The sequence below is a fragment of the Nycticebus coucang genome, chromosome 3 (genome assembly GCF_027406575.1).
Source record: "Nycticebus coucang isolate mNycCou1 chromosome 3, mNycCou1.pri, whole genome shotgun sequence".
In the NCBI taxonomy this organism is placed as follows: Eukaryota; Metazoa; Chordata; class Mammalia; order Primates; family Lorisidae; genus Nycticebus; species Nycticebus coucang.
This window is the reverse complement of record NC_069782.1, coordinates 36,187,845-36,205,761: the sequence shown is the minus strand read 5'-3', so window position 1 is coordinate 36,205,761 and position 17,917 is coordinate 36,187,845. Positions and strand designations below refer to the sequence as shown.

At 37.4% G+C, this 17,917-nt stretch overlaps 1 protein-coding gene across 1 annotated transcript in view; it reads right to left on the bottom strand.

Moving 5' to 3' along the window:
* Nucleotides 1-14,647, bottom strand: part of RASSF9 (Ras association domain family member 9) — a 35,913-nt gene extending 21,266 nt beyond the window's left edge. The window contains exon 1 of the mRNA XM_053586326.1: nt 14,259-14,647. Coding sequence (XP_053442301.1) covers nt 14,259-14,305 — 47 coding nt within the window. The 5' untranslated portion in view covers nt 14,306-14,647. The remainder of the gene's footprint in view (nt 1-14,258) is intronic.
* Nucleotides 14,648-17,917: the final 3,270 nt, after the last annotated feature.

The window sequence follows — 17,917 nt, the reverse complement described above, 5'->3', positions numbered from 1 at the left end:
TGAATTTAACTTTTTAAACCTCCTCTAGGACTTTGCTTCATAATTTATCCATTCATAAACTCTTTTTTAATTTTCTACCTTTCCCCTCACTATTTTGTCATATCACAACAACCTTCATTTGACCTCATATTCTCCTGAGGGATTTTTTTCTGCACTAACTTAAATAGTAATCTGTAGTCACTGTCTCTAGTTTGTCACTTCCCAGAAACTCTGCAGTCCACTACAAGGTGACTCATCCTTCCTCCACTCATCCCCATAGACAAATTTCTTCTTAGGGTTAGCAGGACTCTCTTAACTGCCAAAACCAATAGCCATCTTCAGAGCTGATCTGACCTGCCCTCCTCCTCCCGTTCTTGCCGCTGCCCTTCCCTTAACTTCTACCGTGCCACACTTGTGTGGTTGTTCCTTTACCCGTCTAGATTTTTTCTCCCCAGCTCCCACACGGACCTCTCTTCCACACATTCAATAGGTGTTGGTGCCATGCAGGATACAGCTCCTACCGCTACAAATTTGCAGCAGCAGCACCCACTAAGATTAGGAGTCTGTTTCTTCACTCCTGGGGCAGATCTTGCCAGGACTGATAGAATGTTACAAAAACAAGGTTGTGCAATGTCTGTGAAGTCCAGGTTCCAAGAAGCCTTGCAGCTTCTGCTGTTCTCCATTTGGAATGCAGTCCTGAGACTGTTGTTTGATGAAAAAGCCTAAGAAGAGATTATCTGGAGAGAGAGAGAGACCCAGTTGTCTCAGTTGCTCTACCCCAACCAAGCCCTCAGCCAACCAGCTGCTCATGAATGAGCCCAGGTGAAACCCGCCACAGAATCGCTCTTGCCAACCCACAGAATCACGAAAGTAATAAATTGTTGTTTCCAGCCACTAACTGTGGGGTGTTTTATTATGCAGTAAGTGATAACTGGCATCCCCGAGGTTTCTGACTATGATTCATTTCTTGTCCCACTACACATTCTTCTGGGTGACTGTGATCATATCCACAACACTCACCAACTGTCGGAGGATAGTCCGTATTGTCACTTTGAAACTCTAGACCCATATTTTCAACTTTGTTCCATCTTTACTTCACTTTTGCATGTTCAGAATCCGCAGGGACCTCAAATTTGACCTACCAAATTTAATTCATTTTCCCCTCTCAAATCCCTTCCCACCCCACTGAATGGAATCCCTGTTCCCCACTTTATCTCCCAAGCTTGAAAACTGGGTTTTTCTTGGATTCAACCTCTGTGTCTGTCTTCTTCCTTTAACAATCCAGTCACTATGTCTGTTTTACCCTTTCTCCTAAAAGTCCCAAGTATCTGCCTTGAAATCTATCACCACCCTCTTTACTATGTATCACTGTAGTGAACTATTACACATTGTATTAATATAAAATATTTCCCTCTTCATAATTTCACCCTATATTATCAGAATGCCTTTAAACTGAAAATCAGTTTTGTACTTTTGCTGATTAAAATCTTTCAATGATTTCCCAAGTCCTTCATTTTAAATCATTATTTTCTCCTCTCCCCTCCTCTTTCGCCCCCTCCCTCCTTTTCTCTCACCAGGTGCTCCTGAGATTCCTTCCATGATCTGACCTCTCTAACTCATGGCCAAGCATTCATTAATATGCACATTGGGTTAGCCGTTCTTAACTTCTTATCTCTGACAGACCTAATATGGGGACATTATCAGCCTATTAATTGCTAGACTATTTGGAACTCTACCTGCCATGGTTTTATTCTGACTCTGAGCGTTTCCATAACCTGTTTTCTCATCATGAAATATTTTCTTTCCCTTCGCTATCTGACCACCTCTTCTTTTGCTTTGAACGTTACTTCATTTAGGAAAATTCCCTGACCTCAGAATAACCCCCCTCCTACAACCCCACATAGAAAGGGGAACTTATTTTGGATACTTTTATAGAATCTTGAGTACACTCAGTAGTAATACTTTCCGCCTTGTGTAATGCTTGCTTTTTTTGATAGTGTGCCAGTCAAATCCTGGCTAACTCTTGCATCTTTGAAGCTTAAATGCCTCACAAAGTAGGTGTTAAATACTTTTGGGAGGGGAAGTTGAGAAGAGGTAGGAGAGAGTAAATGAAGGAAATTTCTCAGTCAATGATCTAGATCAAGGGTCTGAAAAATAGGGGCCTGATGGTTATACTTGTCTCACCACCTGTTTTGCTGAATAAAGTTTATAGAAACATAGCCATGTTCATTTCATTAAGTATTGCCTATGGCTGCTTTTCTACTATGATGACAGAGTAGCTGAGACAGTGACATGCTGGGTGGGAAAATATAAAATATCAGGTGCATTTGTTTAAAGGTGGCCCTTTAAACAAAAAGTTTGACAATTCCTGATCTGGATAATTAAATGCACAAAAAATCTACACTTTCTTTATTTAAATAATATGTCTTGAACTTCAGTATCTACACAAGTATTCTGCATAAGTTTCTCTAGGAAATAAAAAGTTAAAATGACATAGTCTTTATACAGAAGAATCTTACAATCTAGTGGAAATAATAGCCATGTTTGGAAGTAATTTCAATCCAAAAGCAATGATTGAAGGATCATTAAAAGGCTGACTGATTCATGTGGCTGGAGTGAAGTTAATACTGGATTAGTCAGCCTGAAGGCCCAGACTGGGAAACCAGCGTGTTTTGCTTTTAAAGCCCCACTGCAGGTGCAGTGTCTCCATATTAATCAGCCTCATATGGACGTCAAGAGGGATGAGAGTAGGTTGGCTGAGAGGCTGCTTCTGCAGTCCCGCTCAGGTGCAGTGTACCCAAACACCAGGTGTTTGGAGTTGGGATATTTGGAAACATTCAAAAGACACTTTGAATTGTTCACTCTTTGCCAGGATGTTCTTCCTTCCCAAAATTATCCTTGCCATTTTTTTTGCTCATTTTCTATGGTGATATATGTACTTCCAGTTACTCAAGACCAAAACTGTGGTTGGCATTGATTCTTTCCTTCCATCCTGATATTGCCCCTATGTATTGAATTTTTTATTCCTACAAATTTTGCCTTCATGGTGACTCATATCTTTCTTTTGTTCTAGAAGAGATCTGTCCCCTAACCGATCCACTCATATTCTTTCTGTCCTCCCTCTAAGATTTTGTATATATTTCTTCCAGGTTCATCTTTTTAGTATACAATAATCTCGCCCATTTCTTGCTATAGCCCTTTAACATTTCTTATTATAATATCAACCAAAATTCAATTAAATTTTTAAGGTAAACTCATCTGTTTGGCCTTTCCCAAACTCACTGTTACTATCATGCCACACACTTTGCCTTTCCTCCTGTTCTGCTTTACCTGCAATGTTCATTCCCCATGATCGTTTCATATTTAAATCTTGTTTCTCATTTGTCCAGCTCAATTGTTGTTCCATGAAACCTGCGGAAGTACTGTTCTCTCTTTATCACCTTCACATACCCCTGCACCTACATCTCTGGTCTTGCGCTCCAGGCATCAGTATCTTACTGTTTAGGCATCTGAAACAAAAGGCTGAAGCAGAATCGTTAATTTCCCATTCATTCTTCCCCCAAATCGCTCTATGAGCACCACTGTTCACAGTTGTTCAAGTCAAAAGCTTCAGAATCGTCTATCATTTTCTCTCACTCAATCCACATTTCATAAGTGCTACTGCCAAGAAGTGTCCCTTCTCTCCCTTACTTTGCTTCGCTACAGTTACCACACTAGACATCATCTTTTGCTTTGACTATGGTAATATCTTCTCAACTAGATTTCCTACTTTCAATCGTTGCCCTACCACCATTGTCTCTCTATATAGCAGCCAGATCGGCCTTTTCAAAAAATCATAAACAAACAGAATTTAACTTGCACCTCCTAAATCTACTAAAATATTAAAATAAAAAAATACATAAATAAGATCATATAACTACTCTGCTTAATGTCTTTCAATGGATTTTTTCTTGCATTTAAAGTACAATCAACATCCCTTATCAACCCCAAATACCTAATCACACCCCATCTTAATCCCGTATTGATCTTCCTTCTGTTCTTACACAACTCTAAGCCCTAAATACCATCTCACTGACTCTACTGTCTATGCAGCCCGTCTCAAAGAATCTTCTTCCAGAGCCTTACGACTGATATTTTTTTTCATTACAGGTGCAATTCAAAAGTCTATTCTTCCCAGACCACTCTACACTCTCCATTACAGCATTGTGGATTCCATCCTCCTAACAGGAATCACGATAGGAAATTTCTTTTTCATCTATTGTTTTTGTATTGTCTTCCCCTGCATTTTATGCTCAATGAAACTAGAAACCTTGAATTTCTTTCTCATTACACCTAGCATCCAGAATAACATTTGTCATATACTACAATGTAAATAAATATTTGCTATTGGACACATTCATTTTATTATGACATTTGAAATACCTGCTTTATATTTTAATTGTTTATGCATTCCTGTGTGCCTGTTAACTAATGAGTTCCTTAAAAGCATGATCCATATCTGATATATCATTAGTTTTTCATAATGTACCTCAAAGAGTTTAATATTTACTATTTCTGGATTTTTACAAATGACTAACAACCATCACCTTGAATTCAACAAGGGAAAACTATATATGTATGTGCGTGAGAACATATTTGTGTGTGTATGTAGTAAGTATGTATATATATGTATTTTATGTGTATATATATATAAATCTGACAGAGTGTGATACCTCATGAAAGTTTTCTTCTGAGTTGCTAAAATAGATTAAAGAGAAATACTATAATATGTGCACACTATGTAAAGCTTTATTTTCACAATTTTTTACTTAATTCTCTAAATTGTAATTACAGCAAATTCTCTCCTAATTAGGAGAACTAATAAAAATTATATACACTTAAAAAAAATTCAGTCTTTCTCATGCCTATTATTAATAGTTCTAGGAAGAATTTCCACAAATTTCAGTGCTAAAGCATAAGAATAGGCAGTGAAGAGCCGAAGGTGAATTCTTCATGGTATATTTCTCATCAGATGTCTAGTTTCCTGTACTATTAATAAAGTTGAAATCTCAAAGATTAGCTTTAGCTGCTTAAGTGCTTTTTGTAATTGCGTGCAAGACTTTTCCTCATGTAAGTATGTAGTTATTATATGTTTACTCGTGAAAACATAGATTCTCAACAGCATCTCTCATAACTTCCAGGCAAATGCAAGGTCATGTGCGCAGAGTTATAAACAGGTCTCCTCAGGCTCTACTGTGGAAGACGATAATGATCTTTCACAGGATGCCAAGTACCCTCAGTTAACTATAAATGCAGAGAATTCCAGTGGGATGGCGAAAGGTCAGAGTAAATAAAGGAGCATTAGACAAGTCAAAGGTGCGGCTCATTATGAATGTTATGAGCGACGCAAAAATTGAGACATGTAAAATCCATGCAGATGGAAATAAATGAAGCCCTCCCAGCAACACTGATAAGCCCAGTAAGATGAAACTCGCACAGGTGAATCAGAGAGGATGCCATTGACTATCTTTCTTGAAAGTGAAATAATGGACCTTAACACAGTGACCTGAGGTGGTTACAAAATATCCAGTTTGGGGTTGAGAACATCAATAACATCCCAAATTTGGGTTAAGAACAGCAAACCACATAACAGGCCTCCGGCCAAAAACTTTTATCAAATATACACCTTAATTATTAAGCACAGAAAGGTGCTTAATAAACAACTCAATTCCATGATCTGATGACCTGGCCAATTTAATATGATTATTAGAATGAACAGCAATCAACTACAGTTGATTTTCAGTCTGATGCTGTTACATGAACACGTTTTTAACATTTTTGAAAGCACTTTCATGGTAACCTCAGTTGTAAAATGCTGTTTTCTTCCAAACCGACCTACATGACCGCACCACTGCCCGCGTCTTGGAATCCTCCTTTTTGATTACCCCATGTGAGTCAGTCTTAGCTTTGTGTGATTCAGCCCCCACCTACATAATTTTGTACATTGTACTGCATTCCATCCTCCTGTTCAAGCCTGTCACCTGTGGGAGTTTAATAAATGCTACCTAATTATGATGCTGCTTTTATTTTCTTTTCCCTCCATCTACTCCTCTCTTACACACTTCTACTTGCAATCAACAGCATGCACTGGGCACCTACTCTTCAGAGGAACAGGCTTCCACAACTGAAAGAGATTATACTCTCTTTTAACTGTATTATAAAGATTGTGATTTAATCTGCCCTGTCAAAGATTGTGTCCCATGGAGGAGTGATTTTTTTTTTTAAAGTTATTGCATGAACTATTTAACTATGGTGCTGTTTCCCCATTAGGAGTTTAATCTCATAGGAATGGGGTTGTGTCTCCGTGCGTCTGGCACAGAATCAAATATACAGTTTTCCAATGCTAAAGAAATAAAATAAAAGGGAGCTGCTCATTATATACATGTATCTGTGTTACCAAAGTTAGAATTGTACTTAGCAAATAGTAGGAAGTAGCAATTATTAGATATTATTATTTAATATACTAATCACATCTTTTTACAGGTGGAAATAAGCATATTTGACTTTCACCAGGTTACCACTCTTGGTGGAGGTTACTTGGTAATGCATCACAATTTAGGTAAAATAAAACTGCATATAATACCTTCTTTTAATTACTTTTTAAGGTTATCTTGAAAAAGTAAACTATCAGTACAATAAAATTAAATTCAAATCTGTAGAGGATCTTTTGAAATCATAGAAATGTACACCTGAAAGGGACTTTAAATATCTAATTCAAACTCTCATTTTAAATGTATATGAGAGTAAAATGTAAAAGCTGCCGTAATTCAAGTAAGATCCAAAGCCAGTTCTATATAATATTGACAGGATTCATTTCTATGTACCTCGGTACTGTATAATCTGTATCTTTGTAACTGGGGAGGAAAGAGATCAGTTATGATGCAGAAATTCTAGTTGTCAAGGCTGGGCATGGTGGCTAATGCCTGGGAAGCCAAAGCAGGTGGATTGCCTGAGCTCAGAAGCCTGAGCAAGAGCTAGACTCTATCTCTAAAAATAGCTAGGTATTGTGGCGGGCACCTATAGTCCCAGCTACTTGGGAGGCTGAGGCAAGCGGATCACTTGGTCCCAAGAGTTTGAGGTTGCTATGACAGGCTACTAAGGGCAACAAAAGGAGACTCTGTCTCAAAAAGAAAAGAAAAAGAAATTCCAGTTGTCAAAGTTGTTATTTCAAAGCCCCAAATACCATGCTGCCTTCAACATTAAAAACTTAGAAAATTATCTAGCACAAGAATCTAGCAGGCATGAACCATGAGTGAATATTGAGCTTTCATTATGTTCTAGGACTGTGCTAAGTACTTTATAGATAATCAGATTTAATCCAAACACTTGGCAATTTGGGGTTAACAATGAGAAAAAGAAGTCCTGCGTAGACCACACAGCGTACTGGCTTAGAGTATGGATTTGGACTCTGTGCCTGCCACTTACTACTTGCTGCATTGTGTGGTATCTTAGTTGCCTTCGATGTAAAATAGGTGAAATAATAGTACTTTCTTCACAGCACTGTTAAGTGAGTTGATTTACATCGATCACTTACAACAATGACTGGCACACAGTGTTAGCAAAAGTGTTAGCTAACGAAGCTTAAGCATCAGGCTCCCTGACTTGCACAGTCACCTTTGAAGGCCACAAAGTGACCACAGCATTTTCTAAGAACTGGTATGTTTATTTTAACTTACAGGGCACGGCCTCAAACAGGGATTGTAAAATTTGGTGCTACACTCCTTGCACGTTGCTGTTATTATTGTTGTTCTTGTGTTAGAAGGATGAAATGTTTGCCTCAGGGCACAAAAGTCATTCCCAGCACAGCTGGGATATGTTCTGAGGTCCATGAGACTGATGAGCTGGAATTCTCAGCCAAAGTATTTTTTTTTTTTACCTATTTCTAGCACTTTCTCTTGTGAGAAAACAAATATTTCTCAACAGTATTTCTTTCTTATCTCAAAAGACAAGAGGAAGAGCTCCACATTCTGCGGTAGGGGCTGCATTAGCTACTCACAATTGGTCATCAAACTTTACTCACATGCATTCATAGTTTTTCTCAAGGGGAGTGAGGCAAGGTAAGAGCATCCCTAGAGAAGGGGGAGTGACCTTGCCCTTTGCTTGCTTTTTCTGGGGAAAGTTTGGTAAAGTCTGGTGACATCTGTTCATCAGATATTGCCCATCACTCTTTGAAAATGAGGAGTTCAGCCTAGGAACAGAGATGAGAAGTCAACCTTGCATATACGGATGCATTGCTTAAGCTACTCACGCATCCACTCAACAAAAAGTTGCTCATCCACTGCTCTGATCCAAGGACTACATAAGGACCAGCTGTATTTTGAGACCATATATTGAATTCCTTTATTTAATCAATGAATTTGTATTGAGCACCTGCCCTTGAGCTATCTAGGAAGGAACAAGACAGTTGACACCCCACTATAACTGTGTGTAAACAAAAACAAAAACATCTTTTTATAGAATGATTAAGTCATTTTATTTATAAAAACATAGGGCGATCTAGCCTGCAGATATAAACGGTTGAGGATAATTTTCTTTGTTTGTCAGCACATTTAGTGTCCTTTGATCATTCTTACTCTAGGTATGTTGTAATTATCACTGTCAGTGCTAAACAACTTCCTTCCTATTCCATTCATGTGAAGTAAATACTTTGTACTTGGGTGATCATTTCTATTAGTAATTACTTTCAATTATATCCAACGAATACTCAAACTTAAGCTCTACAAGGTGTATTATAACAGTCTTCACAAGAATGGAACCATAATCTTTGAAAGTAATAGTAAAGTAAATTCTTAAAAAATCAATGTTGTTAGCTGGGCGTTGTGGCGGGCGCCTGTAGTCCCAGCTACTCAGGAGGCTGAGGCAAGAGAATCGCTTAAGCCCAGGAGTTGGAGGTTGCTGTGAGCTGTGTGATGCCATGGCACTCTACCGAGGGCCATAAAGTGAGACTCTGTCTCTACAAAAAAAAAAAAAAAAAAAAATCAATGTTGTATGTGGCCAATGTTGTGTCTGGATGTCTTAAAAAAATTCCCTAAGCAACTATAAGTCATTAGAATACAGAAGTAAGCTGAACTTCTTTCTTTGACATGTATCAGGTGCAGACAGCTCTTATATTAGAGACAAAGAAATTCCTTGGCAAAGACTGGCACCCACATGCACCTGGAAGAGGAAAAAGTTTCCTCTAATTCAACTTTCTTTCATTTTCAGAAGAATAGAGCCACACATTTGTTATTTAGAGCTATCACCACACCTCCTGGAACTACATACCAATCTAATAAAACAAAAAAATTTTAGGTGCTGCGGTACAGCCAATAAAGACATTCTCTAAATAAAATTTTACCCAGATTCAAACTTTTAAAAAACCTTTGCCAAAAAATCAAAATAAGAACTTCTCATCTTGATATGTGCCATGCATTGGCACGGCATAACCTCAAATATAGTAGTGTTAAAGTTGGTTTAGCTTGTTTTTAGAGTAGCAATTCAGGTTTTAACCTGGAGTTCAATTTCACCCCTGCCACTGCTCTAAGGATATTTTCGCCAGAGACAAAGTATTCCTGTCATTGTTGCTAATGGGCTGTCTGCTGCCAACTAATAACTACTTAACTTACTAGGTATCATTTAAAGGAACTCTTGAGAACTGTGAAGATTTACATCTCAAACATCTGGCACTTCTCAATCCATTTGTGAGGATATTTTAAATTCTTTATTGGAAAGATACACAAAATAGTACTGATAATTTCTCATGTTTCAGAATTTATAAATTACCCTACAACTAATTACAGAGAGAAGACATTCCTCAGGTCAGTAACTTTTACCCTAACCATAGCACTTAATTCATCCTTCCTGTAAAGCAATCAGTGAAAGATTTACTTATGATAGCAATATAATGTACTTGGTTTTCAAAAAAATTGGCCAGATATGTTATAATTGATTTAAAAGCAAATTTTAGTGCAAATCTTAAGCATCAGTCATAGAAGAATAAAGCTGTAATATTATTTACTTACTTCTCATATATTTATTACAAGTATATTTTTGGTGTATTTTAATTTTACATTAATATTATAAAGATGTCTGCTATAGCCTGTGACCGACAGACATCTATCCATAAGAAAAACCAAAGAGAGTCTTGAAATGACTCGAAGGAAACCCAAAAAAGGCAAACAGGACATAACAATAATTTAAAAGGCATTTTTAACTGGAGTAGACACTTTTACATTCATTGTTGTTTTTATCTTGTAAATCACCTACATGAATCATTCTTCTTTCTTATTTCTTCAAATATGTGGGTCACTGTTTCACTGCTTACTAGAAGTAAGTGTTCTGCTTCTAGTAAGATTTCGCAAAAGTACCAAACAGTTCTCTGCTCCCAAATCTTATTAATTAAAACAACAAGAAATCACGACTTATAGCCAAGTATTCCAAAAAGCTTCATAGCGGTATTTGTTTTCAGAACTTTCAGAAAAGTTCCTAATAGTTATTTAGACAAATTAACTTTGAAACAATATTTACCTTGAATAGATAGTCAAAACATAAATACAATCATATTCGCAAACAAAATCTATGTGAGTAACTCAATATATTAATAACTTAAATCCAGTTTTTGAATGCCCATGTATGTATCAAATGGGTTGGCGGTTTGTTATTTATGTCTTTGAATTTTAAGTGAGAGACGGGGGCTATCTAATGAAAACACATTCAGAAATTTGAACAGTCTGTTGAAAAAAAAACCTAGACTCTCCAACAATCTTATTCTTCATGTTGAACAAAAAACCTTTAAGAAAATATGCATCATCAGTTCTTAGGTTTCAGTCATAGAACCTTCAAGTATTCTGGAACCAAAGTAAACAATCCTTCTAAGACAAATAGATCCTCTAAAAACTGTACTCATCTAATTAAACTAGTACAATTAACCCTGATTATAGACATAAGGAATTATGTACTGTCGCCACATCTTTTATTTATATGAAAGTTTTAAATAAGAAAAGCCTCAAAAGTTTTCATGTCCAAATACAATCAGTTAGTGACCATGCATTATTCTCAAATATCCTGAAGACTATTTCCTAAGTTGTTTAATTAAATGATCCATAAAATTAAAAAAAAATTATCCAGTAGGATAAAATTAGCTTAGCAAGCAAATCCATGTAATTATTTGTTTAACTTCTTAGAGTTTGACTTATATTAAATATCAACCAATCCTTTATAAAATATTCACTTTTATAAAATATCAGCTGATGACACATGATGAATATAGAAAAAATTACTATGTTTCTAGCTTTAGTAAAATTATAATTTTAGATTATAAAATTGAATAAACAACTGCATTGCAAGTCTGCGACATGCCAGGCACTGTCCTAGGCACTAAAAAAATAATGGGCTCTAGGCAGAGATGGCCCTTCCCTCTCCAAGCTTTATGGTTTGTATTTTCTAAAGACGTTTATAACTCAGATTTTCATTTGTATTCCGTTTTTCACTAAAACCCTCACAATCCATTTATTGTGAAAATTATTACAGAACTATCTCATGAGGTTCAATCTTGGGTGATTAAATATCACCCCAAGAGAGAAAAGAAATGAAAAGACTGGCAGGTAACATGCAGAAGAATTCAGCAAATAAGCTTTTCCAAAAAAAGTTATGATCTGAAGTCCCAAAATTCCTTCTAGCAGTTCATACGTTCTCCTGTTAATACAGAAGCAACTGTGCTCAAGTAGTTTTTATGTTATTGCTTAAGCTATATATCACAAGGTATACAATTAGATTACTCAAATTCTTCCTTTGCGTTCTATAAGGAATTATACACGCACACACACATACATGTATTTGCATTAGCTTTTATCAGATATCCATCTTAGCATCAATCGCATTTTCTATAAAAGAATGAATCACTCATCATTTAAAGAAAGATACCTGGTTTCTTGGAGTGTGATTATTCAGATCATTAGGGAACCTGGTACATGAAATTAGTACATTCAATCATGTAACTACTTTTCACCTGTAGTTTAAAATGGCTAAGATATAAAAACAACAGTCCTCATATGTAGACCAAATACCAAAAATGCATTAATTCTAAGTTAAAAAGAGAATGAATGCGATTTATTCACTGCTTGATTTGAAATACCCATATTTTTGTGTCCTAGACCACTACTATGTTTTAAATTTTTCTTAAGGATTAGAAAAGGGAAACAATTATTAGAGAAGCTATTCTCACTATTATCATCTTTGCCAAAACATTTGCATTCAAAATAAAGCAACATCTTCAGAAACATCGTTCTATTTACTCAGAGAAACATGAAACACTATTAAACTCTTTATTTTTTGTTATTATTTCCACCTGTTCATAATCTTGCATAGAAAATGTCATATGTAAAAAAAAATAAAAAATGTTTGTATCCTCACCTCCTTGAATGGAAGCTGGTTTTACGGGTAGAGGAGATAACACGGGCAAAACTGATGTGAGGAGAGAATGATGTAAGGTCCTGAGGGAAACTCACAAAGGTCCACACAGAGTTTTACCACACTGTCATCTGGCATAGCAAAGACAGAGTTATTGAACTGCTAAAATAAAACCATGTAATGGGAAAAACAAAACAAAACAAAAAAAACCTCAGACAGAAAAGTCCTCACTACCAGTGTCTGTTAGTATGCCAGAAATGCAACTTAACTTATAAAAACATAAACTTTTCCAAAGTTTTTTCTTTAAATATATTTTGATGGCATTTAAACAAATGTCTAAATCATTTAAAAAGCAATTTTGGGGGTGGGGAGGGAGGCTCTTCCTGAATATTCTTTAAATAAATTGACACTGCAGTGTCTATTAGTCATTGATGATCCTGAATGATCTAATCCATCATATCATTCTTTCAACACTCATTAGTTAACATTCTTGTATAAAGATTACATTTTTTATCAAAAGTACTTATAGCTCTAAAATAAAGCGTGTTCAGGAAAAAAACACCCTGTCACCATTAAAACATAAATCTATGTTTTTATAACTATCACTAACATATTATTAAAATACTCAAGCTACTTTATTTTAACATAAAGACAGTTTCACTATCTGCAATTATAATAAATACCATATTGGGGATACATCATATAGTTATTATAAATGAAAGCTGGTTGAGAAAGTTTGGCCATATTTACATATTACTGCCTGTTTTAGTTCCTTACGGAAATTTAGTCAAGTAAATTATGAATCCATTTGGACAGAGTTAAAAACAGAATTTCTGAAGTAGACATCTGTGCACCAAAGAAGGAATGAATATTTACTTTTAAGTTGTATCACTCTATATTGTCATGCAGACACTTTAAAATAATTATATCATTTCCTACCAGGTAATTGTACCCTTCTAAACGTACACTAAGCAAAGCATGACAAGTACAAACAGGCATAATTGAGAGAAGAGTGGTGGCAAAGCCCCTATGCCAAAACAAATACACTTAGATAAATGAGGCCTATGTCTAAAATTGTACTTGACACAAAAATGTAATGTCCGAGATATACATAAAATATGTAATAGGACTGAAACACACATACTGGCTCCAGAAAAATAAAAATCTGTGCGTTTTACGTACATTTATTTATACGTTAGTCATTTCAGGATTGAAATATCAAAGCAAAGTAAGATAGTAATAATAAAAATTAGGGAGGACAGTACCTGAATGCTCTTCTGCACCTAAAACCACCTACAGGTCTCAAAGATTTTCCACAGAATCAGTTCACAGAGTTTCTCTACACAGTGTTTTCACTTTGGGAACTTTCCAGGTCTCAGGAATGTCCCACTGTGAGGGGAGCCAAAGCATTGTTTCTGCATTGTCTCAGTAGCTGGGTTTTTCATTCTAATTAGTGACTATAAATTGTAATTGTATTGTCATCAACACTTCAACCCTTTCTATACTATTTATTTTGTCTGAATAAAAATGAGACTTGTCATCCTACCACCCTCCAACGTTCAGAGCAACAAGAGAGAAATTGTTGGTGTTGCTAATTGTGGAACCCGGACTACTCAAAAGTGGAGGTGGGGGGACTCAAAAACATTTGTCATCCTCTGTGGCCCTTGCCATCATCAATACCGGGACAATATCTTTTCTATCTGGGTATTCATACTAGCCTAACTTCTTAGGGCTTTAGCCTTCAAAAGCAGGTGCCCTCAGAATCTGTAACAAAACACAGATTTTCACAGGAAGGAACCCGAGTGCGCGCGCGCACACACACACACACACACACACACACACACACACTTTACCTGTTTTTATGCCGAGCCTTTAGCAAGTTTCTTCCAAAGGGAGCCATGGTCTGCCGGGCTAGTGAGCAATCAGAAGCGTGTCTTACAGTGATCTAGGGTGGGGGAGGAGAATCTGGGTTTCTAGGGTGAAAGGAGGAAGGCTGGGAGCTTTCTCTGCACCTCCTCAGATGTTCCTGGCTTTCAGCTCATTACTAGCTGCTGAGAGAGTTGCTGGAAGTTGTGCAACTGCTGCTTAACTTTTAACTGCTGGATTGTTGTGGCTGCTGCACCTTTGGAGACCTGCCCAGCTTCAGCCTCGAAGAAGGCGTTTCGTTTGGAAGCAGGAAAAGAAAAAAAGGGAGAGAGGAGAGAGGAAGGGAGGGGGATGCTATTGTGTTCTGAAGTTATTTACAGACCAGCTAAACTTTAAGAACTCTCAACCCCGCAGGCGTGGTAATACCCATGGAACGGGAATTTCATTCGATTTGGAAACCCCCCTCACACACTTTCCACACCCAACCACACAAGTGCACTAAGCACACACAAAAGGATTAAAAGTAAATACCCCCCACCTCCAGGCCGGCTCCAATCTTCCAAAAGTAATCCGATCTAGGCAACGTAAATGAGGGCCAAGAAAACTTTGCCTACGGTTTAGACTCAAAAATTCCCCGCCCAGGATATCAGCGCTTTAAAACACGTTAAGAGCAAACGAAGAAGCTGGAGATTGTATCCACGGGGGCTCACACACGCTTGGGATTTTAAATTCCTTAACTCATAATTTCAAGATCTTCCTCCAGCCCCTTCGTCCACACTCCCAAGTTCATCTTCCAAGCACCAAAGGACAAAAGGGGCTTCGGGGATGATTGATTACAACCTTGGCCTTGAAACCAGCTGGGGTTTCGGGTACGACTCCCAAGGCGTTTACGCCGCGGACTCTGCTTCAACTTTGGCATTTAGAGCCTTTAGGGCCATGGAAGTTTCAGAGCAAAAGCAAATTGTTCCCGCCCTCAAGTAGTAAAGTGAGCGAGGACACAGCAAGAAGACTTCGCACAACTCCAAGTGGGCAGTGAAGGTCGTGGGGGAGGGGAGAAGGGGACGCCTTCACCTGGTTCTCTGAGAGTTCGAACCCCCAACCCAGGCGGCTGGCGGGGATGCAGACCGGCCAAGGGGAGACAGCTGCGCCCGCACACCCACCCGGCGCCCCGCAGAACCCACCCTGCGCCCCAAACACCCACCCTGCGCCCCACAACCGCGCGGCTACGGGAAGCCTAGTCTAGGGGCGAGGGAGGGAGAGTTTTGTCAGGACCTTATTTATGGGACTTCAACCCCCAACCACCGCCCTTTCCCACCCCCCACCCACTCTTCCCATCAAGGGCTTCCGCAGCGGAAGGTGAGGAAGGGACGGCGGGTTCTTTCTGAATTACGCCTGGGGCTGCTGGGGAGACCTGCGACCTGGGCAAAGAAAATGAAAGGCCCGCACTTTCTTTGGGAGCTCATCCCTCAACCCCCCAACGACAGCAAACAGAAAGTAATCTCAAAGGTTTCTGTAATTCTTGTTGGCACTGAGATTTATGCAGTATTCTACAGCGCGCAAATAAATCATTTTATCATTATTATAGTTCTTACGTAGTTCTCTGAAATGTATGCGTATTTCTATATATATACAGACATGTTGTACGTTGTATATACTACACAATGTTTTCTTGTTTCTTTATACTTTTATATAATTTCTTTTATATGATATCTATATATACACCCCCAAATTATTATGAAGTAAAAAAATTATGGTAGCCAATGTTATCATTAAATTACCTTTTTATATTCCTGGGAGAAAATTTTAAAATACATACCCATCTTAAAATGGATTGATGGTCAATGGTTCCAGGAAAAAAAAAAAAAAAGCACTTTATTTATTTATTTTAATTTGTATTTGATTTATGTATTTATGTATTTACTTTTTGAGACAGTCTCACTTTGTCTCTTGGGCTGGAGTGCCCTGGCCTTGGCCTACCTTACAGCAATCTCAGTCTCCTGGATTCTGGGAATCCTCCTGCCTCGGCCTCCTGAGCAGATGGGAGTACGGGCGCTGCCAGGAGGCCTCGCTATTTTTTCTATATTCAGTAGAGGCAGCATCTGGTTCTTGTTCAGGCTGGCCTCAAACTCCTGCTCACCCTGCCTGACTGCTAGAATTACATGTGGGAGCCACCGCTCCACCCCAGAGAAGATCTAAAGGTTTTAAAACATCACAAGCAGGAATGACATATGTTGTTATATAAATACATATGTAAACATCTTTATGTATATAGACATAAATAAGTATGTATATATACATTTTCCTTACTATATATAATATATAAAATATATTATATAAATATATATAAATAAATATACATTTATTTATTTTCATATATAATATAATATATAAATATATAAATATAAATAATATATAATATATATTTTATGTATATAAAATATGTTAGATGCAATGTAAACTACAGAATATTGGGTTTACTCCTGTTTTTTTTTCCTGATTTTATTTTACTAGCACTTCTAAAACATGATTTAGGCTAAGTGTCAGGGCTCAGTGGTTAGGGCGCTGGCTGCATACACTGGGGCTGGTGGGTTCGAACCCAGCCCAGGACTGCTAAACAACAAAAAGTAGCCAGGTGTTGTGGCAGGCACCTTTAGTTGCAGCTACTTGGGAGACTGAGGCAAGAGAACTGCTTAAGTCCAAGAGTTCGAGGTTGCTGTGCGCTGTGTTGCCACAGCACTCTGCCAAGGATGACATAGTGAGATTCTGTCTCAAAAAAATAAAAAAGTAAAAATAAAAAAGATATGATTTAACCTATTATGGAAGTTTACCTAGTTCTTCTAAGTTGTTTGAAATATAATCCCCTACAGCTATACATTTACCTATTAATACAAATATGGTAATCCCTTAGCAAAAATTTTCCATTTACAAACATCCTTGCGTTTCCCGTTATTTCAGTTTTCCACCCTTAACACCTTATATACTTCATTTTTCAATAAAATGATGTCAGTGGAAAAAGAGGAAATGATATTACGTATTTCCTTGCAAAATTTTACATTGCATTTCAAGTTACATAAATTTATTTTATTTATGTAGGATGTTATTAATCCTCACATAAAATATTCCATTCATAATTTTCATAAGGAGTTCTCGGTTGTTTAAGAGTTAAATACAAGGGGGGTTGTGCACATTAAATATATACAATTTTTGACAGTTACAACTAAATAAAGCTGGGGGGAAGCAAAGGGTTAATGTCTCTCAGACATCAAAAGTTGAAAAAAATGATAAAAGAAATGGACACTAATTACTAAATAGAAAAACAGGCAATGATCTTAAAATAACAAAACCATGTGGTTTAAAAAAATTTTTAATTTCTTTATTTACTTGTTTAAAGACAGGGTCTAGCTATGTTGTCCAGCCTTGAGTGCAGCAGCTATTTACATGGGCAAACATTGTGGATTATAGCCTAGAATTCTGGAAGAACTCAAGCAGTCCTGTCCCTTCAGCCTCCCAGTAGCTAACACTACAGGCAGGTACCACCACATCCACCTATAGCTCTGTTTTGTTTTGTTTTTTTGTAGAGACAGAATCTCACTTTTTGGCCCTTGGTAGAGTGCCGTGGCCTCACACAGCTCACAGCAACCTCCAA